The sequence below is a fragment of the Gymnoscopelus microlampas genome (assembly GCF_963454915.1).
Source record: "Gymnoscopelus microlampas genome assembly, chromosome: 23".
NCBI classification, from domain to species: Eukaryota; Metazoa; Chordata; class Actinopteri; order Myctophiformes; family Myctophidae; genus Gymnoscopelus; species Gymnoscopelus microlampas.
Window position 1 is genome coordinate 7126129 of NC_139960.1, and position 27868 is coordinate 7153996.

At 42.8% G+C, this 27868-nt stretch overlaps 1 protein-coding gene across 1 annotated transcript in view; it reads left to right on the forward strand.

Annotated features, from left to right (window-relative positions):
* Nucleotides 1–27868, forward strand: part of grm8a (glutamate receptor, metabotropic 8a) — a gene marked incomplete at its 3' end in the record, with an annotated part of 340950 nt that overhangs the window by 245446 nt on the left and 67636 nt on the right. Inside the window, exon 6 of the mRNA XM_084049615.1 lies at nt 512–715. Coding sequence (XP_083905741.1) covers nt 512–715 — 204 coding nt within the window. The remainder of the gene's footprint in view (nt 1–511; nt 716–27868) is intronic.

Below are 27868 nucleotides of genomic sequence, written 5' to 3' on the forward strand. Positions count from 1 at the left end.
ATGCACAGTACTTGAGTAAATGTACTTTAGTTACTTTACACCATTGGTTCTCAAAGTGGGGTCCGGGGACCCCCGGGGGTACTTGAGGGGGTTCCAGGGGGTACCCAGCAAAATGTGTTAATATAGCATCACAATAATTATGACCTTTTATACTTTGGCTATTCAAAAATAGCAGATATACAAGCTCATAGCGCGGCACCGAGTGCCGCGCTATGAGCTTGTAGATCTGCTATTTTTGAAAAATCTTGACAATGTGTGCAAATCTTTGAATATATTTTTTTAAAGCGAACATTTGTAACTCAAATCTTTGCTTCTGGGGGTCCCTGGAACAAAATATTTTTAGATGGGGATCCGCGGCCAAATACATATCATTTTGGGGGTCCTTGACATGAAAAAGTTTGAGAACCACTGCTTTACACCATTGGAAACTGCATGTATGACAATGTGTGTCTCTCTCTCTCTCTCTCTCTCTCTCTCTCTCTCTCTCTCTCAAACCCCTCCCCCCTCACAGGTCTGGAGAAGGTGGGTCGTGACTCCAGCTATGAGCAGGAGGGTAAGGTTCAGTTTGTGATGGACGCGGTGTACGCCATGGCTCACGCCTTGCACCACATGCACCGCGAGCTGTGCTACGGCTACCCGGGCATGTGTCCCCGCATGGCCAGCAACATCGACGGCAAAGAGCTGCTCGGCCACATCCGAGCCGTCAGCTTCAACGGTGAGTCGGTCGCGCACGGCGACGAGGTCGATAACGGATGTACGCAGTGGTGGAAAAAGTACTATTTATTTTTTACTTAAGTAAAAGTATCGATACTGCAATGTAGAAATACTCTGTAACAAGGAAAAGTCCTAGAATTCAAAATTTACTTGAGTAAAAGTAGGCACAAGTATTGGTATCAAAATGTACTTAAAGTACCAAAAGTAAAAGTACTCATTATGCAGAATGCCCCATTTCAAGTTTTCAAATGTATAAAAATCTTTTGAAAATTGCAGATCTATAAGCTCACAATGCGTCGCATCGCGAGTCTTCGCGACGCGTTGTGAGCTTGTAGATCCAAAATGTATATTGTGAGCTTGTAGATCCAAAATGTATATTGGGCTGAAGTGGTTAATGCATGTTTTGTAATAATAATCTAAATACACAAAGTAACTAGTGACTAAAGTTTTCAAATAAATGTAGTGGAGTAAAAGAACTATATTTTGGTCCGAGATGTAGTGGAGTAGAAGTAAAAGTATTGGAAATTGGAAATAGTACAAATACCTCTAAATTGTACTTAAGTACAGTACTTGGTTACTTTCCACCACTGCGTACAGTATATGTAAATGAGAGGTCCTTGAAAAGAAAATGACAACAATTAAGGGAAACAAACATGGTTGCAAACTCTGTTGCAAATTCAACTTGTGCATTTGTGTGGGATTACACACTGTCATATACGTAGACACCTGGAACCAAAGGATTTCATAGTTCAAGTTAAAAGCACACACCTTCATCTTCCCCTCATCCATTCTCCTCATCCCATCCTCTGTTTTTTTCCCCTCATCCCACCCTCTGTTTCTTCTCATATCTCATCCATTGTTTTCTTTCTTTCCTGCAGTGTTTTCCAGTTCCAACAACAGCAATGTGTCTTCACGTGTGCCAGACAGTACGTAGGGTTCAAATCCTATAACGAAAAGCTCACATTTCTACTAACGGGTGGACAAACGCAGCTTAGACTCTAAGCCTCAGTAGCGGTTCTGTCTATAGCCTAAAGGGTCGTACGGTCGTTGAAAGCGGACCCGAATGCAGACCCAGACAATACAATACAAAATGCTTATTATGTAGATGAGTGGGAATGAGGGCGGCAGGCTGGGCAGAGAGGGTAGAGAGGCGACGGCGGAGGGCAGAGTTGGACTGAGATGGATGACGGATGGCGAGGTTGAGCTGAGCGTGGCTGGCTTAGCCAGATTAGGTTGGGAGAGTTGGCAGGTGAGGTGAGCAGGCAGAGACAGACATACAGGCTGGCAAGCAGGCAGACAGGCGGGAAGACAGGCAGGCGTGCGGGGCGGGTGTGCGGGCAGGCGGTCAGGCGGGCGGGCAGACAGACAGACAGAGAGACAGGCATGCAACCAAGCAGGGAGACTTGAGTGTTGTGACCCTAGAGGCACAAGGAAGCAGGGGTAAGTACTAGTAAGGAATAACACGAAGAATAACAATGAAAGTATGCACCTGCAGAGCGGTAGAGACTGAGCGAGAGACTACCACTGTAGTTGAAACTATGATCTGTTTGAGTTCATGAGCAGAGGGAAGGCAGATGTGCGAGCTGAGCAGGTGAATGAGCCACATTCGGGAGGGTGACAGAAGAGTGCCCTCCCTGAGCTTATAGATCGGCTATTTTCGGCACCCGTGTCACACGTCTGTGTCAGATGCGTTGTTGCCAACGCATCTTCTCACGCATACAGCATGAAGTGCATGTGCGACTGTGCCCTTATACTCAAGCTTGAGTATAGGAGAGGGCCCTGGATCAACAACAAAGACAGGCACAGACACAGGTTCTTGCACTGACATTTAGTTGTGATTAAAACATGTATTTACATGTTTTAATCGCAACTGAATGAGACGATGTGCGGGAGTTCTTTGGGTCTTTGTATGCTTATCCAGTTTTAACACGTTGGCTGCCATAGACGTAATATTACGGCATCTGCATGGTGTTTTATAAAAATACATTTATCTCTGATATCTTTTCCCAGATTGCGTTTTTGGTGAACACAAGGTATATTCAACTGCCGATAACTACCGAACGGACTATCGCGGTTACAATGTGTTTTTTTCCGGTGGAAAGAAGAGAGACTTGTCTTTCCACCGAGACATCCACGTTTGTTTACATCCACGTTGAAAAAGAGATTCTGTGGATCGTCAAAATCTGGTCAAAACAAGGTAAAATCACTGGCAATGGCGGATGAATTAATACATTAATTAATACCTGGTAATGAATGTGTTAAGTTTGACAAGGAGTGAACTTACCATATAACACTGCCTACAGAGATGGGCAGTATTTGAAATACATGTATTTGAAATATGTATTTGAAATACTTTTTTGTATTTTGTAATTTGTATTTGGCCGGGATGGAAAAAATGAAATGTAATTTGTATCAAAATACTTTCAAATATTTTTCAAATAGTATTTTCTGTATTTGAAATACATAAAATACTTTATTTTATTTTATGGGCAGTATTTGAAATAGATGTATTTGAAATACGTATTTGAAATACTTTTTTGTATTTTGTAATTTGTATTTGGCTGGGATGGAAAAAATGAAATACTTTCAAATGTAGTATTTTGTATTTTCAAAATACAAAAATACGTATTTTGTATTTTCAAAATACATTTCTCTGACCTGTATTTATATTTTGTATTTTGATACTTTGTTTGACCCAGTATTTGTATTTTGTATCAAAATACATTTCTCTGACCTGTATTTATATTTTGTATTTTGATACTTTGTTTGACCCAGTATTTGTATTTTGTATCAAAATACTTTTCAATGTATTTTCGCCCATCTCTGACTGCCTATAGGTTATGGCTCCATTTGGGCTCCATTCCCTATATGTGGTCACCCCATGGTAGAAATCCCTGCGTATAATAACACTGAGGTTCTTTGGGTAAAAAAAAAAAAGCATTTGTTATGATATAGTTAAGTCAAGCTTTCCTGCAACGTCATGGCTGAGGAGATATAGGGCTTGGACTGAATAATGGTTCATTACTTAACGGATTGGGCCAGAAATCCTGCAGTGCTTATCTACCCTGTGGAGTAGATGCATGGTGTTAGCACTGCTAATCTCTTTAGCACAAGTGTGTGTGCTTACTTGAACTGTTGGCTGCTTACAGTAGTGCTGGCCTTTGTCTTTGTTAACGCATTAAGTGCTAGTACAGTTGTTCTCAAACGTTTACATTTCGAGGACCCCCTTTAACTCTGACTGTATACAAATGGAACCAAATGGAGCCTAACGGGTCCATTTGGTTCCATTTGTATACCGTCAGAGTTACAGACTTGTAAGGTTAAATTTAGGACCCTTGAGAGTCTCGGGACCGCACTTTGAGAACCACAGTGATAATAAACTTCGCTTTAGCTCTCTCGCTCGCTCTCTTTCTCTCTCTCTATCTCTCTCGCTTTCTCTTGTACGTCTCTTGAGTTATCTTATCTGCGTCATCTCTTCCTTTTAAATAACATCACACCCCTCATTTGAATACTGCTGTTTTCACAACTCTCTTTTTCTATTCCTGATTCGCCTCCTCCTCGTGGTCTTCTCTCCGTCTTTTCGTCTCCTCTCCTTTCAAGTGTTGTGTGAACTGCATAATATCACATGAGAGAGAGAGAGAGAGAGAGAGAGAGAGAGAGAGAGAGAGAGAGAGAGAGAGAGAGAGAGAGAGAGAGAGAGAGAGAGAGAGAGAGAGAGAGAGAGAGAGAGAGAGAGCGCGAGAGCGCGAGCGCTTTTTCTCTGATTTAAAGTTTGTTTGTACAGTATGTCTGGGTGTGGATTTCTGCATCTGAATGTAAATGTGTGTGTGTGTTGTGCACGTGTGTGTGCGTGTGATCGTGACTGCCTGTCAGCTCCCCACATTTAGACAACACATTGTAAAACTGATTATTCTGATAGCTATTTAATGTTACTGCTATTTCAACCGTGTGTGTGTGTGGGTGTGTGTGGGTGTAAGTGTAAAATTAAATTGTTTTGGCACACGTATGAGTGTTTGTGTGAGAACACACGTGTGTGTGTGTGTGTGTGTGTGTGTGTGTGTGTGTGTGTGTGTGTGTGTGTGTGTGTACTCGTCATCACAATCACATGGTCTTTTTTTCTCATTCTCCCTCGATCTTGCAAGACCTGCAATGCACCATCATCTGTGTGAGCGTGTGTGTGTGTGTGTGTGTAAGTGCGTTGTTTGTGTGTCATTTTGTGAGAGTACACAGTAAACTCCTCAGTCCATTTGGGTCCATTTTTTACACTCTCAGAGTTATATAAACGCTGATGATTTGACTGTGTGGAAAGAGATTGTGAGAGACAGACAGAATCTTTTTTTTTGGGGGGGACATAATCCTTCAACTCCCTGAGGCTCTCTAGTGTATTAAAAGGCAGTGTAAAACTCCCCCTGGAGAACATCAGACTCATTCTCTCCCTCATGTTTGTCCTTCTGTTTTGTGTCTGATGTCCATCTGTCAGCCTGTGTGGTTCACAGATATATATTTTAATGGATCTAAGCGGATAACGATCCCTAAATTAACTTCAACTCTCTCCCTCTGTGCTCTCTCACATATTCTCTCTCTGTCTCTCTCTCTCTCTCTCTCTCTCTCTCTCTCTCTCTCTCTCTCTCTCTCTCTCTCTCTGTATCATTCAAGTACCTGACATTTATGTTGGATTGATATAGATCCACAACATAATCCCCCCTCCCCACACGCACGCACGCACGCACGCACAGAAATACACATAGAGCCTCATCTCATGCACAAAGCTATCTCACTCCATTGGTTGTGTGTGTGTGTGTGTGTGTGTGTGTGTGTGTGTGTGTGTGTGTGTGTGTGTGTGTGTGTGTGTGTGTGTGTGTGTGTGTGTGCATGTGTGTGTGTGCGTGCGTGCGCGCGCACGTGTGTGTGTTTGATGTCCTTGTTGTAAGACTTGAGGCCTGGTTATCTTGCTTACTGTACCACAGAAATGAGTTAATGATTTTGGATCAGAAACTCTGAGGCCATTTTTCTTCTGCACTGAGTTGGGAAAGTTGATATGTAATTTGTCATATCTGTTTGGAGGTTTTGGCCTAAGGGTGGCACTAGAGGACAGTAAATCATTAGGGTTCATCTGCCGATTAGATTTTGAAAGGCCTTACGTGCACATTTTGGTCTCAGGGTGCAGCACTTGAGGAGGAAAAGCCATGGGGTCACTCAAATGGTTAGCGTCAAGACTCTCTTGAGCATGAATGCGATATGCAAGAGATTTCAGAGGGTGACTCTCCTGTCAATGCTCTACTGTATTATCACCCCCCCCCCCCCCCAAAATATATATATATATACAGTGGCGTCGTTAGGGGTGGGCTTCGGTGGCTATAGCCACCAATGTTTTGTCCAAAGCCACCAATAAAAAAATAAAAAAAATTAAAAAATTAAAAGTCTTTTTTTTTTTTTTGAATTATATATCTATCACCCTAACCTAACCCTACCCCTAACCCTAAAACCGAAATAAAGTAACAAAAAACGGGGAAAAAAGCACCCTAATCCGCGAAATCCGCTTCGCGCGCGCGCGCGTGCATGTGCCCGTTGCCTGCGGGGCTAAGCCCCCGACCTAGTAGAGACCTAGCGACGCGTCTGTATATATATATATATATATATATAAAACAAAGAGATAATTTCAGCCTAATGGCTGGGGGGTATTCTGCATCAAAACTATTCACATAGTTGATGCCTCATTCGTACAGATGTATGCCTTTATTTGTGGTGAAAAATCCCGATTCACCGTCTCGCAATGTTCACAATATGTGTGACTGTATTCATGACAACAAACAAAAGAAAAAAATGTGGGCACAGTGTGTAATAATATTAAGGACCTTAATGGCGGAGCTATAGCCAGTTGAACTTACTGAAGCAAAAGAGGTTAGATCTATTCTTCCTCCTCCAAAGTACTGTCGTACTGTAATCATATTGTTTTGTAATAAGTAGTATAACTGCACTGCTATCTTTGAGTACTGTTACTAACCAACGAAATATGTTACTTGTGTTGCCTATGCTAGCCTTATTATTAGCCTATCATTACATGTCTACTCTAATTGCGATCATGCTCTCTCTGATGGCGATGCTCCTGAAAGCACGTCTGCTGCGCTAGGCGTAATATTATTGTTGTCATCACTCAGACCAGGCCAACTAATGCAACAATGATATATATAAGGTGTCTGTTGTACTTGGTCTCACAGACAGTTGAGACTGTTAACCGGCATCTTTGTCATTTTAGGTTTCTTTGGCGATTCAAAAAAAGCAGATATACAAGCTCATAGCGTGGCACAAACTTGTAGATCTGCTATTTTAGAAAAATGTTGAACATTTCTGCAAATCTTTGAATGTACATATTTTTTAAGCGAACATTTTTTAACTCAAATCTTTGCTTCTGGGGGTCCCTGGAACAAAATATTTTGAGATTGGGCTCGGCGGCCAAATACATGAAAAAGACGCACCGACATTCCATAGGCTAAAAAATCAATGCATTTTGTGATCGCATCGCACGGCACAACTAATACTAAAACTAACGGGGAATACCAGAAAATAATTATATTTTGACATAGGGGAAAACGGTTGGTGCGGATATTTAAATGGGATAATATAATTATTGCGGTTGGATAACGGGCGGATAATTAATTTGTACATGCGGATTCGGGTGACGTGAGAGGCCATCCGCGCATCTCTAATCCACGTTAAACGTTCAAAAGTGGAAGTCAGTGTAATCCCCCAAAAAAGCCATTTCTAGCTTCCACAGAGGAGAACATGGGGACATTACTTAGTGTGTGCATAGTGTGTACAGTCCATCACCTTCACTTTTTGGTTGCCACTAGTTCACAAAGCTGAAGTTTTTGGTGACCTCATTTTACTCCCTACACGGCCCAGTTGGAACTGGTGTGATTTTATTTTGGGACGTTGAATTATTGTTCTCTGCCGCAGCAAGAACACACTCTCTGCTACAGCATCTCCACCTCACCTTTACGTGTTGAGTAATATGGGCAAAATCAAATGGCACGATATTTCTTATGATGATATATCATGTTATGACAGTGCCCTATACACAAACACTGATTGAGGACAATGCACACACACCTAAGTACACAGCGGCTTCCATTTGACTAAAATAGGCTCTATGCATAGCAGCTAGGGGTGTGCCGATACACTAATTTCACAAAACGATGTTACTTATTTACTTAAACGATACGATACGATATTTGGCTCACAACTTCGATACGATTTCGATACGATACGATACGCACTTTTTTTATTATGAAAATATATGGAGGAGAAAAAAAGAAAATGCAAACAAATAATTCTGTTTTTGCATTATTCAGACATGCAAACTTGTAGCTTTTCAGCTACAATAGCCGTTTTGAATCCAAATAGTATGACACCTGACCCTAAAAAAAAACATGTTGTCACTCTTTTCACTTCGGGGCTGTTTGCATGCCTGATTATTATGATTGTAAAAAAAAAAAAAATAATGTTTTCAAAAACGATATTTTTTTTCCCCAAAACGATACATATCGTCGCGAAAACGTATCGCGATATATCACGGGACGATATATCGGCACACCCCTAATTTAGCAGCCATATTGGAAAGAAATTGGGCCTCTTCTTACTTCCTTCACAGGTGTTACCAATGATACTAATGAAGGCTCTGTTCCATTCTGGCCAGGGTGCTGATATTGTGCATGTTGGCTCACTAGAAACACTAGAAAAAACCCTTATGGTGGGTGTGTAACTCTGAGAGTACGGGTCCATTTGGTTCCATTTGTACACTCTCAGAGTTATGGGGTCCTTGAAAATAAGACAACCACTATGCCACACTAAATGGAACAGAGCCTTAATTAGTATCATTGGTAACACCTGTGAAGGAAGTAAGGAAGGGGCCCAATTCATTCCCAATATGGCTGCTGTGCATAGAGCCTATATAGTAATGGTCTTTTGAATATAGTGATGTGCAAGAAATGTGACTTATAGTATGTTGTACAACATTTGAAGTTAGTCAAGCGATAGTTAGTTCAGTCAGATAACTCACGAATAGATTGAACCGATATTTTATTGTAGAATGAGAATACAAGTGTGGATATAATCATTTATCTTGGCGTTCAGGCCTTGCTAAATATTTCTCCCTGCTCAGCACAATTAGACAACCATCATTAACTATTAAGAGCAGGGAGATATATATATATATATATATACATACAATAACAACCTCCTATGGGGAACAGAACAAAGCAGGCGGTGGGAGCAAACAGCCGCATAACAACAAACCAGGGACACGTACAGCGGAAGGAACGCAGATTTAGGTGAGCTTAAATAACCCGCCCAATTGGTCAGCTGATTGCCACGTCACTGTATGACGTATGGGTCTTGCATAACACTGTATACACCCACTTAGTAATGTGCATGTGTGTAACCTCTCGAGTGTATACTGCCTGAACTAACCTTGCAAGCTACGTATCATTTGTGGAAAGGGGTGGTTTGAGCTGACTGAGTCCTTTAAGACTATTGTGGGTAGTTTGGCTGCCAGTACTCTGAGAGGAGCAGGCTAATTAAAAGTACTGAGGAGATAAACAAGACTGTGCGAGCGAGCGTGCGTGTGTGTGTGTGTGTGCGTGTACTTGCGTTTGTGTCCTTGTATAAAGTTGTGTCTGTTTGTGTGTACAGAAATGTGTTTGTGCGTTATGTGTGCTTGTCCTTGTGTAATGTTTTGTGCGTGCGTGCGTGCGTGCGTGCGTGTGTGGGTCAGTCATTAGGGTGTAATCAGTGGCAGGTTATCTGTCCTGCAGGGAACAAGATGGACATCGCCATAGGAACCATTCAACACTAATTAGACAGGCTGGACAAACTATACCCACACTCTATGACTCTCTCTCTCTCTCTCTCTCTCTCTCTCTCTCTCTCTCTCTCTCTCTCTCTTGGGCAGAGAGAGAGAGAGAGAGAGACAGAAACGTGGGTGTGTGGGTGTGTAGACAGACAGACAGACAGAACGTATTAACAGTGCAGAGAGAGGGGTGTGATGGTGGATAAATAAATAAATAAAGGGACTCCAAGAGAGAGATGGAGAGAGAGAAAGAAGTGAAGTGATTGAGAGAATGAAGGCAACAAGGGAAAAGAGTGTGCGTGCGTGCGTGCGTGCGTGCGTGCGTGCGTGCGTGCGTGCGTGCGTGCGTGCGTGCGTGCGTGCGTGCGTGTATGCGTGCGTGCGTGCGTGTTTGCTTGCTTGCAGGGGTCTCAGAACACTGCCAAAACACTGACAGTGTAACTTTGACCTTTTACGGACTGACATGATCTTGAAGCTCCCATACAGAGAGAGTCACATTCACCACAGGAAACTAATGGAGCAGCTAATTGTTTTAATGAATCATATGAACGTAAACACTGTTTAGACGGATTAGAGAGAGCTGGGCAGTACAATACAGAACAGAACAGAATAGAATAGAATAGAATAGTGCTGAGGTTCCCAACCTTATCTGGACCAGGGCCCACTCCTCAAGAGTGTTCGCGGCCCACCCTGACCACTTAACACATTGATTGCCTCGATCAAGTTAACTCGTTTTTAGTTTTTCATCACTTGATTGCCAAGAACGAGTTAACTCGTTTTTTTTTTTTTTTTTTTTTAGACCCAAAGACCAAGGAGATATGATTTTTCGAAGATCTAGACTACTATCCACTTCCTTGTTAACTTAAAACTTTAAAATTCTGTATCTCGGCTCCTGAGTACCTTTTTTTTTTTCATTGAAAAATCTCTGGCATGAATAATAATAGGCAGTGAAAATAATTCAGGCAGTGAATGTGTTAACACGTTAAGTGGTTCATGGTTTGTAACTCTGAGAATGGACCCTTATGAACCCTTACAGGTCCATTTGGTTCCATTAGTTTTTTATCTTGTAGATCAGGCTCCCAGAGAGGGGGCTGTGGCCTAACGCTGTGTTCACATTGGCAGATACAAAGCTACAGGCTACCATACATTTTCAATGGAAGCCAGCGACCTTAAGGTACAGAATCAGAATCAGGTTTATTGTCACATCAGCAGGTTTACAGAAGTAAAAAAAAGTGGGTGAAATTCGTTTTCGTGCATAGTTCTCATCGTATCATTATTTCAATAGAAAAAATGAAATGAAATAAGATATGAGGTGCGTAAGCATAGCAGCAGATGTATACTGTGCATGATATACTTATGGACGGTGCTAGAAAAAACATACAATAAAAAGACAAAAGTCCTTGGCCTGGAAAAATGTTGAAGACCTCTGCTCTAGACACTTCTCCGTCGTGATGGCTCCCAAGCTGTGGAATAATCTCTCTTGCTTTCCTCAGCCAGGACTGCAGACTCACTCAGAGAGAGAGAGAGAGATTGAATCCTAGACCACCTGCAGCCAGGTCCATACCTCTAGCTAGCTGTTCCCTACCTTCGATCGCTCAATCCGTTCATCCATGCACCCATCCATCAATCCTCGCTGCGTCCTCCTCCCTCATCCTTCCCCTTCAACACCCACCCTTCACAATCCATTGGCCCCAGCAGGTCTCTCCATCCATTTCTGTCTTTATCTCCGTGTCAGTCCATACAGTATCTTCTCCGCATACGGCAAATAGTGCTCACAGTGTGCTCAGTGCTGTGTGTGTGTGTGTGTGTGTGTGTGTGTGTGTGTGTGTGTGTGTGTGTGTGTGTGTGTGTGTGTGTGTGTGTGTGTGTGTGTGTGTGTGTGTGTGTGTGTGTGTGTGTGTGTGTGTGTGTGTGTGTGTATGTGTAGATCTAGCCTATACATTATGGTTGTAAATGTCTGTGTATGTACGCGTGAATGTTTAACCACTTTAAACCTATACAGTACATTAGCTATTTGAAAATAGCTTATCTACAACATCTTTACTGATGGAGGTCTGTGGCCAAATACATATATCATGTTGGGGGTCCTTGGCATGAATGTGTTTGGGAACCACTGGTGTTTTGACATTATGTGTGCCTGTGTGAAGATAAATACATCCTCGCATCACATGCGTGCGTTTCTGTGTATAGATAAGTAGTTCCTTGTATTGTGTGTCTCTGCAGGAGACTGTATGTCATTGCGGCTGCTTGCATCTAATCTGCACAACCGCTGTTTGTAGCAAGAGACAGATTTGAATGCAATAACAAATGATTACCTCTGTCTCTTGTGTTCTCCAGCTCAATCCCTCTACTGTACCCACTGTAGCCATCTGTCAGGCACATTCTACAATCTACCAGTGGTGGAAAGTAACTAAGTACATTTACTCAAGTACTGTACTTAAGTACAATTCTGAGGTATTTTTTACTTTACTGGAGTATTACCAATTTTCTGTACTTTTACTTTACTATACTTCTCAGAGGCAAATATTGTACTTTTACACTTTTAATTAGTAGTTACTTTGTAGATTTTGATTATTTTCATAAGCAAAACAAGCATTAACCACTTCAGCCCTATGCATACTTAGGCTATTTGAAAATAGCCGATCTACAAGCTCACAACGCGTTGTGAGCTTGTAGATGCTTCTATTTTCAAAGCATTTTTATACATTTGGAAACTTGTGAAAGGGACATTCTGCAAAATGAGTACTCTTACTTTCAGTACTTAAGTATATTTTAATGCAAATACTTTTGTACTTTTACTCAAGTAAATTTTGAATACCGGGCTTTTATTTGTAACAGAGTATTTCTACATTGCGGTATTGGTACCTTTTACTTAAGTACTGCAATCTATACCAATGATTTGGAACCTTTTTCATTTCAAGGATCCTCGGTTAGATTAGCGTTCACACTGGTCACTACAAAAGATACAACAACGCACAGCGTATTTGTTGTCGTGCCCCTGTTGGAAGTGTGGATCAACACGCTCACAAGAAAATGTATATAATATATAAAGAAATATATTACGCCTGGGGTTAAAAAGAACAGAGAACTGGATGATGTAAATAATTAGTCTTCCCCGTGGAGAGAGAACAACACTTGTTTTTTTTTGTAGCTTTGTAGCTGCAGTTGAAGCCAGCTCAATTTGGATTGTCGCTTTGTACAGTTTGTAGCGGCTGTAAACGTCGGATGTAGCTTTGTACTCCAGGAACTGTACACCCTTGGTTCTCAAAGTGGGGTCCGGGGACCCCCAGGGGTCCTTGAGGGAGTTCCAGGGGGTCCCCAGCTAAATGATAGATTAGGCACCAAATGGACCCTTATGGGTCTGTAACTCTGAGAGTGTACAAATGGAACCAAATGGACCCTCACGGGTCCATTTGGTTCCATTTGTACACTCTCAGAGTTAAATTGACATAGATTTTACAATATAAATTGCGGTCCAAGTGATAGAAATGTCATTAAATGGGGGTCTGTAGCCCTAATCCATGTCAAACTGACTGGGGGTCCTTGAAATTAAAATGGTTGAGAATCACTGCTAGAGACGTAAAAATCTTCTCTTATGGGGGTCCCTGAGGCATATATTTTCAAATGGGGGTCCGCGGGCTATTAAGTGTCAATTTGGGGGTCCTTGACATGAAAAAGTTTGAGAACCACTGCTGTACACAACGCAGTGTGTAGTCAAAGCCCAGCGCACCATCAAAGACAAGCAGCACCCAAGTCACAAACTGTTCAAGCCTACCGCAGTATCAAGAGCAGCATTACCAGGTTCTTGAACAGTTTTCACCCGGTTGCCGTCAGACTGCTGAACAACAACAACTGTGTTCAGCAGCCTGATGACAGACGGTGCTTTCAGGCTGGTCTCGGACCTTTGCTCTTCCTTGAACCTACCTGTGGATTATACCAGGGACAAGGGACTTGACTTTTTTTTCCTTCGCTCTTCCTCATGGACCTAGTTGCGGATTATACCAGTGTCAGTCTAGTTTATGTGGATTATGCGTTTATGTGCACCTTAATCCCAAGCACAACGCACTGACTTTACACATCACAGTGTGACTTTGCATTGTGAGCTTGTATCTGCTATTTTTGGTGAATTTGTGTATTGGGGCCGTAGCATGATCGTTTTCCAAACCGGCAGGCATAGTTTCTTTTTTTGCGATTGTTCTCGTAACTTCCTTGCACGTAAAAGTCTGCAGACATTTAGTAGGCGGAGATCTCCAATCATCTGGCAAAGCGAGACGGACCGGCATCCACTCTTTTACTGAGGCGTTTTCTGTCTTTGTTTTTTAAGACACAAAAAGAAAGTTTGGGTGGTGTCCCACTAGCTTTTATTTCTCTCCCTTTTCCCTTCCTCCATTTTCTTTGTTTGTGTTTCATGGTTCTGCCGGCTAACTGGGAGAAGGTCCGAGGCTGTTTATTTATTTAGTTAACCTTCTCCATTTCACTCTGTTGTTCCTAACTTTATTATGGACGGCCTTTCTCCCCCTGACCCTCTTTCCTCCCCTCCTCCTGTTATTATTCGCCCATCTCCCTTGTTTATTTCAGTTGTTTCCGGCAGCTATAGTGGGAGAATAGAGGCTCTTTTCCCCGCTGTTGTTTTGTTTGTTTTTAACCTGCTACCTTTTACTCATTTGTGAGTTCTTTGCCGTAGTTTGTCTCTCTCATTCTCTTATTTATTTGTCTCTCGTTAGCTCTTTGTTTTTGTCACACAGTTCCACTGGCTATCTGGAGGTTTAATCTACAGTAACCTTCTGGCATGTGCTGTACCACATTGCTGCTTCTGGTTGCTTGCCATAGTTTCTGTTCTCTTATCTGCACACCTCTCCTTTTTTTCTCATTATTTCTTGAGGTAATTTTGGGAGGTTTCAGGCAATCCAGGCGATGCACTAACTTTTCTGTCCTACCTTGTTAGAGAGGATGTTTCTCTCTAATCTTCTCTCTTTGTCTCTCTCTCTCTTCCCCTCACGGTACTCTTTTATGCTTTTTTTATATTTCACAGTTTCCAGAGTTAAGTGGGAAATGTTTGAGGCTTGTTACATCTCATTTCTGCTATCTCCCTTTGTTGTGGAATTCTCTCTCACTCTCTGTCTCTTCTGGGTTCCCCCCCCCCCCCCCCCCCCTCATGTTTTCATCTTTTTTCCTCTACATCTCCATTTCACTGTCTCTCACTACCTCTCAGGGAATTCCTGCCAACTCGTGTTCTCAATTTGCTTGCTAAGCTTAAAATTCTCCCCTTTTCTCACTCTCGTTCTCACCTCTGCCCTTCCAACGGCTTATTTGAGTTCTTATTATTATTCAGCTGTTTCACCAAGCTGCCTCAGTGAAGGTCTCAGGCTCTTTAGCCAAGCTATGTTTTTTTTTTTTACTTTATTCTTCCCAGAGTGTATTTTCCTATCCTTTTCCTATCCTGATCTCTCTGTTTTGTTTTCTTCACGTGTCTCTTTGCATGCTCTCTCTGTATGCTTACGTAACATCACAAGGTTTGGGACTTTTCTGAAGAATGGCAAAGCTTTACTTAATTGTTTTCCAACTAGTGCATTACTCTCTCATTTCCTCTCTCTCTCTCTCTCTCTCTCTCTCTCTCTCTCTCTCTCTCTCTCTCTCTCTCTCTCTCTCTCTCTCTCTCTCTCTCTCTCTCTGTGTCTCTATCTCTGTGTCTCTCTCTTTGTTTTCTGAAACCATTTTATTTCTGGGTGAGTTTTGTCTCCGTTTCTCCTGCTAACTTTTAAGGCACTTAATCTGTCCTGCTTTCCTTTCCTCTCTTTTCTTTGGAGGGTCCTGCCAACTGTTTCTCATTTTCCTTAATCTATTTTCTCTCTCTCTCTCTCTCTCTCTCATTACTTCTCTAACTGGAAAAAGTTTCAGGTATATTTCTCCTCTCATTGTGGAGTGTGAAACTGAGGCTATTCTCTCTCATCATATCTTCCTTGTTTCTTCCCTACAGTATGTCCCTCCTCTTTCCCCTGTGTCGCTTTTTTGTCAATCTCACACGTTTCCTGATTTTCCCTCCACTCTTCCATTGGATAAGAGTGCTTGGACCTGTAGTACTGCCTTTCTGTTAATTGCTTTCCCATGTTGTCCAAGGCCACCATGTGGGTGCATTTAATTTAACCTGTAGACGCTTTGTTTGTGACAAGATTAAAAGGTCTTAGTTCTGTATCTTGTCTGGATTTGACGTGTCAGATTCCATATTATAATTTCTGTGTTTATCTGTTCCCCTCGCAACTGTAACGTTCCCATATCCTGCAGGGACGCCCCTCCAAAATCGAATGGCATCACATTTGTGAGTGCAGACTGTTTATTAAAACTCTTTCACTGCCATACTTATTTCTGGCTGCGTGCACCCACTGCCAGCGTTTCCTTGATTTTCTTACCTTTTGAAGTAGTCACAGAATATTTATCTCCAGTATGATCAATCCCATGATAGTTGGAGCAGTAAATCTTGTGCATCTGGGGATGAAATGTTCACTCATGTGTTAGAGAAAAGCGCCATCTAGTGGAAAAACACGAAAAGACGTTTTAGTCGTCTTTGGCGGTATGAGCCTTTGGAGAAAAACAGAGTGGTCCAATTCGATGGGTAACATCCATAGCTTGAAGGTATGCATTTTATATTGCACATTTGTATGTATGGAGAAGTATACAGTATATGGAGCTTACAGTGGATATTGGGGTGCGTGGTTGACCGAGGCTGACACAGATTAATAAAAGGTCTTAGTTCTGTATCTTGTCTGGATTTGACGTGTCAGATTCCATATTATAATTTCTGTGTTTATCTGTTCCCCTCGCAACTGTAACGTTCCCATATCCTGCAGGGACGCCCCTCCAAAATCGAATGGCATTACATTTGTGAGTGCAGACTGTTTATTAAAACTCTTTCACTGCCATACTTATTTCTGGCTGCGTGCACCCACTGCCAGCGTTTCCTTGATTTTCTTACCTTTTGAAGTAGTCACAGAATATTTATCTCCAGTATGATCAATCCCATGATAGTTGGAGCAGTAAATCTTGTGCATCTGGGGATGAAATGTTCACTCATGTGTTAGAGAAAAGCGCCATCTAGTGGAAAAACACGAAAAGACGTTTTAGTCGTCTTTGGCGGTATGAGCCTTTGGAGAAAAACAGAGTGGTCCAATTCGATGGGTAACATCCATAGCTTGAAGGTATGCATTTTATATTGCACATTTGTATGTATGGAGAAGTATACAGTATATGGAGCTTACAGTGGATATTGGGGTGCGTGGTTGACCGAGGCTGACACAGATTAATACAAATGTCAGAATAGATAAAAAAAAAACAACGTCTTGTCAGTCTGTTTCCCGACACCAGTAGTCAACCACTAGCCGTTGCAGCAGTCCCTCTGTGCTATGGGATATAAACAGCAGACAGGCCTGAGGAAAACATGCGTGAACGATCGTATTAAACACTACATGGATTAAATGTGTTGTGATGCCATGGGAACATAACGGTTGTAAGAGCGACATACAAACAGACAAATCATAGTAATGGTGTGATAATATCTGAAATGTGTCGCTTGCAATTCGATAAGTAGCCATTGAAATGAGCCGACCTGCAGCGAGGTAATTCAGAATGCTGCGATTTGATTTGATTACATTTTATTGGAAAAATGAAAAGTCTTCCCCAACACCCCTCAAAATCATTGGTTATCCCGTAGTCATTAGTAGGATGAACACAATCATGTATAACTGATAGACATTGCACCCATAATGCGCCCTGTCTTTAGTTGCCCCACCCTACTGTATCATAATTATTTGGTGAGTTGTGTAGGTGATTTTGCAGTGAGATTTCTCCAATTTGTACCTATACTCACATGGTTTGAAAAGAAAAAATGAACTGACCTACTGAGGGATTTGTTTGTTGAATGGTCAAAGTTCAGATAGTGTATGTATGTGTTGAGTTGTGTAGGTGATATTGCAGTGAGCTTTCTCCAATTTGGCACAGTGAAGTTTTAATGTTTACCAGGGATAGAATATGACCTTAACACGTGGTTTGAAAAAAAGGTTAAAGTTCAGAGAAATCGCTGTCGGGTCAAATCCTTGTATATCCAAAACTGTTACTTTTCATGAAATGTAGAAAATACCTTAGTTCCAATGTGTATTCACTGTACTGTAGATATTAATCACAAGCTCTTGTGAATCATTTTCATTGATTAACTATTCATAAAACCCACAGACAGACTTAAGTATTTTCAACCTGGTGTGCCTACAGGCATGTTATCATAGGCGCAAATCAAAAAGTAAAAATAAATAAATAGTTAAAATGGAAATAAGGCTTTCATTTATGAAATAACATAAAAAGATGAAATATGGATTCACAAAGTTTCTGCCCGACAGTGACAATATTTTGTGATATAATATTGCTTGGTAGAATGCTAGTTATATCACAGGCCCCAAAGGCAAACTCGCACAAATTTTACTAATGTAGGTGTCTTCTACCACTGCACGCTAAATGTGTACTCCCGAGTGTGAGATAAATCATTAAAGTATTGAATACACAACAACTCCTGCTCAAGTCAGACTCAAGTTTATATTAGATGTTTGCAATCACTGGAAACAAACCCTGTGCTCATCTGAGCTTCACCAGAGAGTATCAAGAAATTATAAAGAGCATGCAGTGTTGTACAAGGTTTTATTAGCCTATATTATATCTTTTTTATGGTGTGGCTCTGCAGGAGGCTATAGCCGTCTGCCATGTATAAGACGAGACGTTCAGGGCCCTATTTCACGAAAGGTGACTTAAATAAGGCTGGCCTTCAAATCCAGGCTTGACAAAGTCGGGCAGTGCCGGTTTAGACTCCACAGGGGCCCTACGCAGGATACGGGACACATGCACGCGCGCTGCGCGCGCGCGTGCATGTGTCCCTCGTGTGCGCGCGTGTGATTTTTTTTCGGGTTTCCCGCGGATAAAGTTACTTTTTTTGTTACTTTATTTCGGTTTCAGGGTTAGGGTTACCTGCTGCGCAGCCTGCGCTGATGTGAACGCAGTAATGCACGTTATTTTCTGCTGAAGGGAGGGGGCGGAGAGGGGGCCCCTTTGATCGGCGGGTAGGCGGGGCCCTACGCAACCTGCGTAGTGTGCGTATAGGGTGGACCGGCTTTGAAGTCGGGTCCGTATAGCCTGGTTTATTCCGTTCCATGAACGCCAAGCCAGGCTGAAAGGGAGCGACTTTGTCGAGCTAGGCCTTGTCAAGCCAGGCTGTGTCGAGCCAGGATAGTAAAGCCAGGCTTCAGTTCAGTAATATAATTAAATTGATTATATCTTATTGTATTGATTTCATTTTATTTGAATGCAGGGTCATTAAAATTAGTCCATATACAAACACATGGAAACAAACTGTGGAAAAACTTGAAGAACAAGGCACTGGATTAAGTAAGCTTGGCTGTTAGCCTGCTCCTGACCAGGCTAACTTCACAGCTAAATTGCCATGGTAACTAAAGTAGGCTTGCTTCAATTCTCTTTCGTGAAATCTAGTCATGGCTAAACGTAGCCAGGGTGAACTGGCTAAACTAATCTTCAAGATAATTCAGCTTTCATGAAACCGATTCATCCCTAATCCTGGCTAAATTAAGCCAGGATAGGTGTTAAAGGGGCTACACCATGAATTTCATTTTTTTTTAGGTTTTTAGTATTTTTTGGGCTCCCCAGTGTCTCTTGTACCCCAAAAAAATTCAGTCATTCATGCTCATTTCATGGATTTCCTGAATGGGCGTGTCTGAACAGGCCATTTCAGAATGGCTGTGCAAGTGATGTCACTTGCACTGATTTTGCATTGACGATGGCCAGACAGAATTGCTCAGTAGCTCCCCCCTGCCCAATAGGACGTTTTGGTATTGCAGCTGAAAAAGCTTGGAATGACAGACAGTCAGATTGTGAGAAAAAATATCTGGATGTTTTTTAGGCTTACAACCTGTTTAAAACGTATTAGGGGCAATATGTATATAATATATATTTTTTTAATTCATGGTGTAGCCCCTTTAAAGCCAGGCTTTAGCTCTAATTCACCTTTTGTGTAATCTCTCAAGAACAGATTCTGCTCTGCGTTGGAATCTGTCGTGAAGGTTCGTCATAACGTGTACACACTGGCCTACAAGTGGGTGTGCCTTCAGATCAGGAAGCAGGCCGCGCTTTACCCAATCAAATGTAGTGGGCGGGATTCACGTGTCCGTCGATCCTTCCTCCCTCGAAACAAACCGAAACTAATTTAACAATAGCGTCCGCGGAGCAGACAAAACCACGGAAAGATATTCACATTTTAACTTGCTCTTTCATCATAGAAACAAGTGGGCTTATAACCAAAACGATCCATGTTCTCTGGGAGAAGTGGTGTTAGTGTTCCGTGTAGAAATATTGTTAGTGGGAATGAAAACATAGTCGCACCACCGGAAGTGATGCGCTGAAGGCAGACCAAAACCCCGGTTTTCTTGCGCACGGGTGTTATGTCGTCATTGTCCCAGAGCTAACTGAGATAGTGTCAAACAGCAGAGGTCGCATTTTTTCCTTTTCAGTTGGTTCTGGGTTCCCAGATTGCCTTTCGTGAAATAGGGCCCTGGTTAGCTGTGTGTGTGTGTGTGTGTGTGTGTGTGTGTGTGTGTGTGTGTGTGTGTGTGTGTGTGTGTGTGTGTGTGTGTGTGTGTGTGTGTGTGTGTGTGCGCGCGCGTGTGTGTGCGTGGGCCTCCCAAACCGCTGGACCAGTGGTTCTCAAAGTGGGGTTCATGGACCCTCTGGGTTCCTTGACCTTTATGAGTGGTTCCATTGGTACACTCTCAGAATTATGGGGGTCCTTGAAATTAAATCGTTTGAGAATCACTGCGCTGGACCAATCAGCATCAAACTCTGTATCGCCTACTTTTCCCCCAACATTTTATTTTTGAATTAGTTTGATATAGGGTTAGGATGGTTAACGGTTAACACCCTCCTGCTTTCAGAGATGTTCCAGGCTTTGCGTGAACATGATAAGCCCACTGGTTCTCAATGTGGAGGCCGCAGACCGCCGGGGGCCCTTAAGGCGTTTCCACAGGGCCTTCACCTACATGATTGATAGGAATCAAATGAAAACTTACGGATCTGTAAAGTGTAAGAAATGTTGCAAGATTCACTGGTTATATTTTTGTTATATTCGGCACCGGACACCTTTGTATGACAAAGTATAAATCAGGCTTTATGATTGTTTTTTTGTATAGTTTAGTACCATGGCACTGAATCAAGAAAATCAGGAAAGCAGCCCACCCATCTGACCACTTAACATGGCAGCCTTTCGACTGCCGTGTTTATTGTTCAGATGGGTGGGTTGCGTGCATTTTCAGAGCATGTTTATTTTAATAATCAATCGATTGTGTGCCGGTCTGGCCCAATGGAACTAATAAGGCAGGGCAGTTCCTCAAGCTTGCACCGCTTGATTAAGATTCTGCTCACCATGCCACTTACAACTTGCACTTTTGAAACAACATCAGAACTGCAAGCAAGGAGTTCAGTGCTGACGGCACATCTTCATTGTCTAAGTATTCTCTTATTTGACAAAACATTAAGCACTCTCTGGATTATAATGGAATCATTAACTTCTTCCAGCTTAAGCCCTGCTGCCTTTTGTAAAGATCACTGACCACAGGCAGGCAATTTATTTATACAGTATTACTGATGAGGTGCAGTTTTTAACTAACAGCCTTAGAAATTGTAGGGATGTTTTCTTAAATCTCTATTATATATACTGTATATATATACTGTATATGTATTTTTTGTAGTGGACGTTATGCTCTGGTAAAGTTGATTATTTTGTTGTTTTGTGTTGTGTTTGTGATGTGAAATGGTGCCGTGTTAATTCAGCTGAGCATGGTCGCTGGCCAAGGTGCTGAATTGTCAAAAACAGTTTGTTTTCTTTTTGCGGCCGTGGAGACAGATTGCTGATCGCTGTGAAGCCTTTATTGTGTGTGTTGTCGTGATAATGAATGGTAGATGATGGTCTCTAGGATTGTGCCAATTGGCGCGGGGATATATCGCCCCAGGATGCAGTGCCAAAAACAGGGACACCAGTTTGAAAGTGGTTACGGGACAGAAGTTATTTTGTTGGCTGTTCTGACTCCCTGCTAAGTTTTACTCTTAGTGGGTGTCTCTCTCTCTCTCTCTCTCTCTCTCTCTCTCTCTCTCTCTCTCTCTCTCTCTCTCTCTCTCTCTCTCTCTCTCCCCCCCCCATCTTTCTCTCTCTTTTCACTGACCCTCCCTCTCTCTCTCTGTCTCGCTGTGTTTCCCTAGCTAAATGGAACGAGGTTTGAGGCTGTTTTTATTGACTGTTGAATGTTAAATGCTTCAGCATCTCAAATGGTGCCAAAGAGCAACAGGGATAAATAAATGAAAATACTGGAAATTCTATTTCCTTTGAGTTCGCTGCCCTCACTGATCTCTCTCCAAGTTCCAAGCACCATCTCTCTCTCTCTCTCTCTCTCTCTCTCTCTCTCTCTCTCTCTCTCTCTCTCTCTCTCTCTCTCTCTCAGCCCCTATACTGTTTATACTAGGATAATGGGATTTGATATATTTGAATAAGATTTGTGTCAGTTCTTGGACTGAAACCTAAGGGAATGAATGAGGAAGGCCCCGCATATGCATGGCCACACACACACACACACACACACACACACACACACACACACACACACACACACACACACACACACACACACACACACACACACACACACACACGCTGCTGTTGTATTCCAATGGGGTTTTATTTTGCCCTCTGATATTTCTCAGTGCAGAGGAAATGCCTACGGCTTACCCTAAACTGGAAGCGGGGAAAAGATCAAAAAGTCCTTTAAAATACTATTTCAAAACTCTGTTTTTGTTTTTGTGCTTTTTCAGTTCATAAGAGATAAAAGAGAAGGAGGACACTTTGCGAGGGAGAGAGAGAAATGGAGCACATGGGGTGAAAAAGAGTTGAAGATATAGAAGGAAATGAAAGCCAAAGGACAAAACGAAAATGGAGAGCAATATAGTACTGGCAGAGAGCGAGAGCAGGGTGAGGGAAGGACATATTGATTAGTTGTGATGAAATTAAAATAAGGAGAGGGCAACCATTAGCATAGAGATGAAGCCGACAAGTTTTAATCATGGAAAACCACCATAGAACAATGGCCATCTTATACAGTCATTGCTCCTGCTACCTGGAGTGTATCCTGGAGTGTATTCACAGCAGTCCAAAACATGGCTCAATCCCCGATTAAATGGTAACCAAACCCAAGGCCAATTTTGTTTGTTTCCTGCCCTGTAAAGCAAGTAGTTCTCAAACTGAGGGCCAGGGCCCGCTGGTGGGCCATCCCGCTCTCACTCCCAAGGCGTCACATGTTGCCGCTCTGTCAGTAGCCCTGAAACGTCAAGTTGTTTTGACAGGACGGGACGCAATGTATTTGGCCGCTGACCCCCAGAGATTTGAGTTAAAAATGCTCGCTTTAAAAGAATAAACATATACAAAGATTTGCACACATTTTCACGATTCTTCAAAAATAGCAGATCTACAAGCTCGTAGCGCGGCACTCGGTGCCGCGCTATGAGCTTGTAGATCTGCTATTTTTGAATAGCCAAAGTGCAAAATAATCAAATCTAAAAAAGGCACAAATGTGTTCCAGGTCTTAATGGGTTAATATAATACACCAGTGCAGTGAGTGACTGATTGAGCAAGGGTGCAACCCAATCAGCCACTCACTGCCTGGTGTATATAAAGGCTTGAGAACCTTTGCGGCGCGCTCAGGTGGTCGCTGGCAGCCAGAGAGTGTGGTGCTCTCCTGTGTGTGTGTGTGTGCTCAAAGTTATTTAGAATCACTTGCCTCGAGGAGTGAACAGTGTTGTTAATGTTCTGCCTATTGGCATGCCTAGCACACTGCACGCACGCACGCACGCACACACACACACACACACACACACACACACGCACACACACGCACACACAGAGAATGGTTGCAGCTCTGCTAGTTTTTGCTATTGGGCGTATAAGTTGGATGAGGCTTAAGTGGTTAACATGTATGAAATGTGTGCGTGTGCGCACGTGTGTGTGTGTGTGCAAGCAAGTGGGGGGTCTCAGCCATTGAGATAAGAAGGTCTCAGATTTTGTTGGATGTAAGAAGGGGGCAGTGGTGGAAGAAGTACTCTATCCGGTATTCTGAATTTACTTGAGTAAAAGTACAAAAGTATTGGCATGAATATATACTTAAAGTACCAAAAGTACTCAATATGCAGAAATGGCCTGCGTTATGAGCTTGTAGATCGGCTATTTTCAAATAGCCGACATATAGTAGGGCTGCAGTGGCTAATGTAAGTTTTGTAATAATAATCACAATCTATAAGTAACTAGTAACTAAACATTTTCAAATAATTGTCATGGAGTAAAAGTACAATATTTGCCTCTGAGATGTAGTGTTGTAGAAGTAGTAGTATTGAAAATTGGAGATACTCCAGTAATATGAAAGTACCTCAAAATGCTTGCATCACAGTGTACTGGGGTCATTCTGGCATGTTTTTACACTTACAACCACCACCTCCCCCCCCCCAGTAGCAGATTAACCTTCTACTCGTCTCTTCATGAAGACAACAAAACAGCCATCTTCAACCCTGACTCTCCTATCGATTCCCATGTCACATCAGGCATTATCTGAGTGTTTAGCTGATGTCAAAATGTGCCCCCGCACACGCACACGCACACGCACACGCACACGCACACGCACACGCACACACACACACACACACACACACACACGCGGAGGGAGGGAGGGCTCTGTGTTTTCCAGTGGCGAGGCGTAGAACTAAATTTTTCTTCCAAGGTCACGTCTAGCGAAGCGAGAAGCGAGAAGCTGTCAGCGGGGCGTGTCGATATCTGTCTGTGCCCACGCTGGCTCCCAACACACACACACACGCACACACGCACACACGCACACACACACACACACACACAGAGAGAGAGAGAACCACATGACTGACAGACACCGCTGCAACACTGACATGGCTGCAGGAAATGCTGTACTGTATGTGCCAAAGAGTTATTTTAGTGAGTTCTGGTCAGCATGGTGGGTTTTTCTCAGCCTGTCAGGAAAGAGGAAGGCAGCCAACGTATAGACATGGATGGAAATACACAGAGAAGGAAAAGCTGGGGAGGAAGCCAGCAAGCATTTGGAAGGATATAGGAGGGTCTGGCTAGGACGTGAAGGGAGAGAGAGAGAGTGAGAAAAAAAATAAGTGATGGAAGTAAGAGGGATAGGAAAGGATAGAGGGGGGGAAGCAGATAATGGCTTGAGGAAGGATGGGAAGGCGTGTTTGACTCTCGGTTAACAGAGAGTACTTGAACAAGGGAGGGCAGGGAAGAAGGGAATGGGAGAGGTCGTTTGGAAAGAAAGAAAGAAGCAGAGATGGTGGGAACTCAGCAAAAATATGAATCAGGACTAGACTCTCTCTCTCTCCACACACACACACACACACACACACACACACACACACACACACACACACACACACACACACACACACACACACACACACACACACACACACACACACACACACACACACACACACACACACAGAGCTTGCAGCTGATCTCAGGATAGAGTTTGCATATCGCAAAATGGGCTCAAACCTGCATGAATCTGTTGAAGTCTGGGGACTTGGAAAAGTGCTGTGCAGTATAGTCCAAGAGTCACTGATCGTGTCTGTTTGATGGAGGGCATGATGGTAAAATGTATGGGGAGAAATGTGGTTGAAGGGTGTGTGCGTGTGCGTGCGTGCACGTGTGCGTGAGAGAGAGAGAGAGAGAGAGAGAGAGAGGGTCATATGAAGGGAGCAGTGCTAATGGTTTCTCTGTGGTTCCCACGGGGAACTCTCTTCATTCATCACTTCTGGTGGCAATCAGGAAGGCAGAGCTTGCCCTCTATCTCTTTATCGATTCCCTCTATCCGTATAAATATCTCTCTTTCTCTCTCTCACACTCCTCTCTTCCTCTTTCGATTGCTCTCTGCATCCCTCTGTCTCTCCACCTCTCCACTAACTCACTCTTATCTCTGTCTCTCCACCTCTCCACTAACTCACTCTTATCTCTGTCTCTCCACCCAATAGCTCTCTGCATCCCTCTGTCTCTCCACTCCTCCACTAACACTCTCTGTCTCTCTTGCTCTCCACCACTCCACTATACTTCTCTATCTCTCCACCTCTCCACTACCTCTCTCACCTCTCCACTTCTCCACTATAACTCTCTCCATCTCTCCACTTCTCCACTATAACTCTCTCCATCTCTCTGTCTCTCCACCTCTCCGCTACCTCCGCTACCTCGCCCAACCGACCGAGAGAGAGACATGACGTAAAGTGAATCAGAGGACTTTTGACATGGCAGCCTGTTGAAACAACCCGTTATGGGTGCATTGGACAGTTGATATTTGTCTATATGACGTGTCTTGCCTTCCCAGACATATCAGAAGCCACTCTTAAGTTCTACACATCTGTATGTGATCACAGCTGTTTGTGTTGCTCCGGCAAGCTCGATAATCTTAATACAATCCAGTAGTGTGCGATGGGCCATTATTTTACAGTATTTTTGTGTGTGTGCAATGCGTGCATGTTAGGATAATCATACAAGAAAATCTTATCCTGTAGTGTGTGGTGCAGCCAGATCTCTAAATGGTTTGAAACCAGCTGATCTGTCTCTCCATCTCTCCACTAACTCTCTCCATCTCTCAGCCTCTCCACTAACTCTCTCCATCTCTCGGTCTCTCCACCTCTACACTAACTCTCTCCATCTCTGTCTCTCCACCTCTCCACTACTACTCTCTCTCTCTCTCTCTCTCTCTCTCTGTCTGTCTGTCTGTCTGTCTGTCTGTCTGTTGTCTGTCTCTCTCTCTCTCTCTCTCTCTCTCTCTCTCTCTCTCTCTCTCTCTCTCTCTCTCTCTCTCTCTCTCTCTCTCTCTCTGTCTGTGTGTCTCTCTCTCTCTCTCTCTCTCTCTCTCTCTCTCTCTCTCTCTCTCTCTCTGTCTCTCTGTCTGTGTCTGTCTCTCTCTCTCTCTCTTCTCTCTCTCTCTCTCTCTCTCTCTCCTCTCTCTCTCTCTCTCTCTCTCTCTCTCTCTCTCTGTCTGTCTGTCTGTCTGTCTGTCTGTCTGTCTGTCTGTCTGTCTGTCTGTCTGTCTGTCTGTCTGTCTGTCTGTCTGTCTGTCTGTCTGTCTGTCTGTCTGTCTGTCTGTCTGTCTGTCTCTCTCTCTGTCTGTCTGTCTGTCTGTCTGTCTGTCTGTCTCTCTCTCTCTCTCTCTCTCTCTCTCTCTCTCTCTCTCTCTCTCTGTCTCTCTGTATGTGTGTGTCTCTTCTCTCTCTCTCTCTCTCTCTCTCTCTGTCTCTGTCTCTGTCTCACTCTCTCTCTCGCTCTCGCTCTCTCTCTCGCTCTCGCTCTCTCTCTCTCTCTATCTACAGCATCTACTTACCTACCTACCTACCTCACTCACTCTTATGACTTCGGGTGGCACTGGGAGAGGGGCATATTATTATATCTATTTATGTATTCAATCTTTCTATCTCCTATTCTTGTCTCTGTCTCTCTCTGTTATCATTTCTTACATTTCTCCATGCGTATGGTTGTGCTAAGCGAGGGAGTCTGCTATGCTGTGCCACTGTCACTTTCTCTCTATATCCTCCTATTCTTTACATTCTACTCCATGCTTTTATTGTACCACTGTCACTTTCTCTATACTGTATATCTGCCTATTCCAATACATTCTATTCCATACTTTCATTGTCCCAGAAGAGAGATGTGCTTACCAGCGGGTTTATAGAAGTTAAAGGGATAGTTCACCCCAAAAAAATCGTTATTTTCTATCAATTACACACCCCATGAAGCCTTGAATTCATGGAGATTTTTTTTGTTTTTGTCGTATTCCTAGGCCAATAATATGATGACCGGCGGAAAGATGCTAATGTCTCCGGTAGGAGACTCAAAGTTAACACTTTGAGTCTCCTACTCCTACTATTATAATAAAGGTTATAGGTATACTATCTTGAACAGTTGATATTCTATCAGGGCTGATCGGCTACCCTGTTAGGTGGTGGTCAGGTGTTTCGGTCGCGTGCATTTTCAGAGGATGTGTATTTTAATGAGCAACCAATCGATTGTGTTTCGGCTTGGATCAATGGAACTAACGCTGTATACATAAGTTCATGTTTATCGTCATAGTATAAATAATATAATATAGAAATACTATGATTCTTTTTAATATTCCTGTTATATTATCAATACAATCTTAC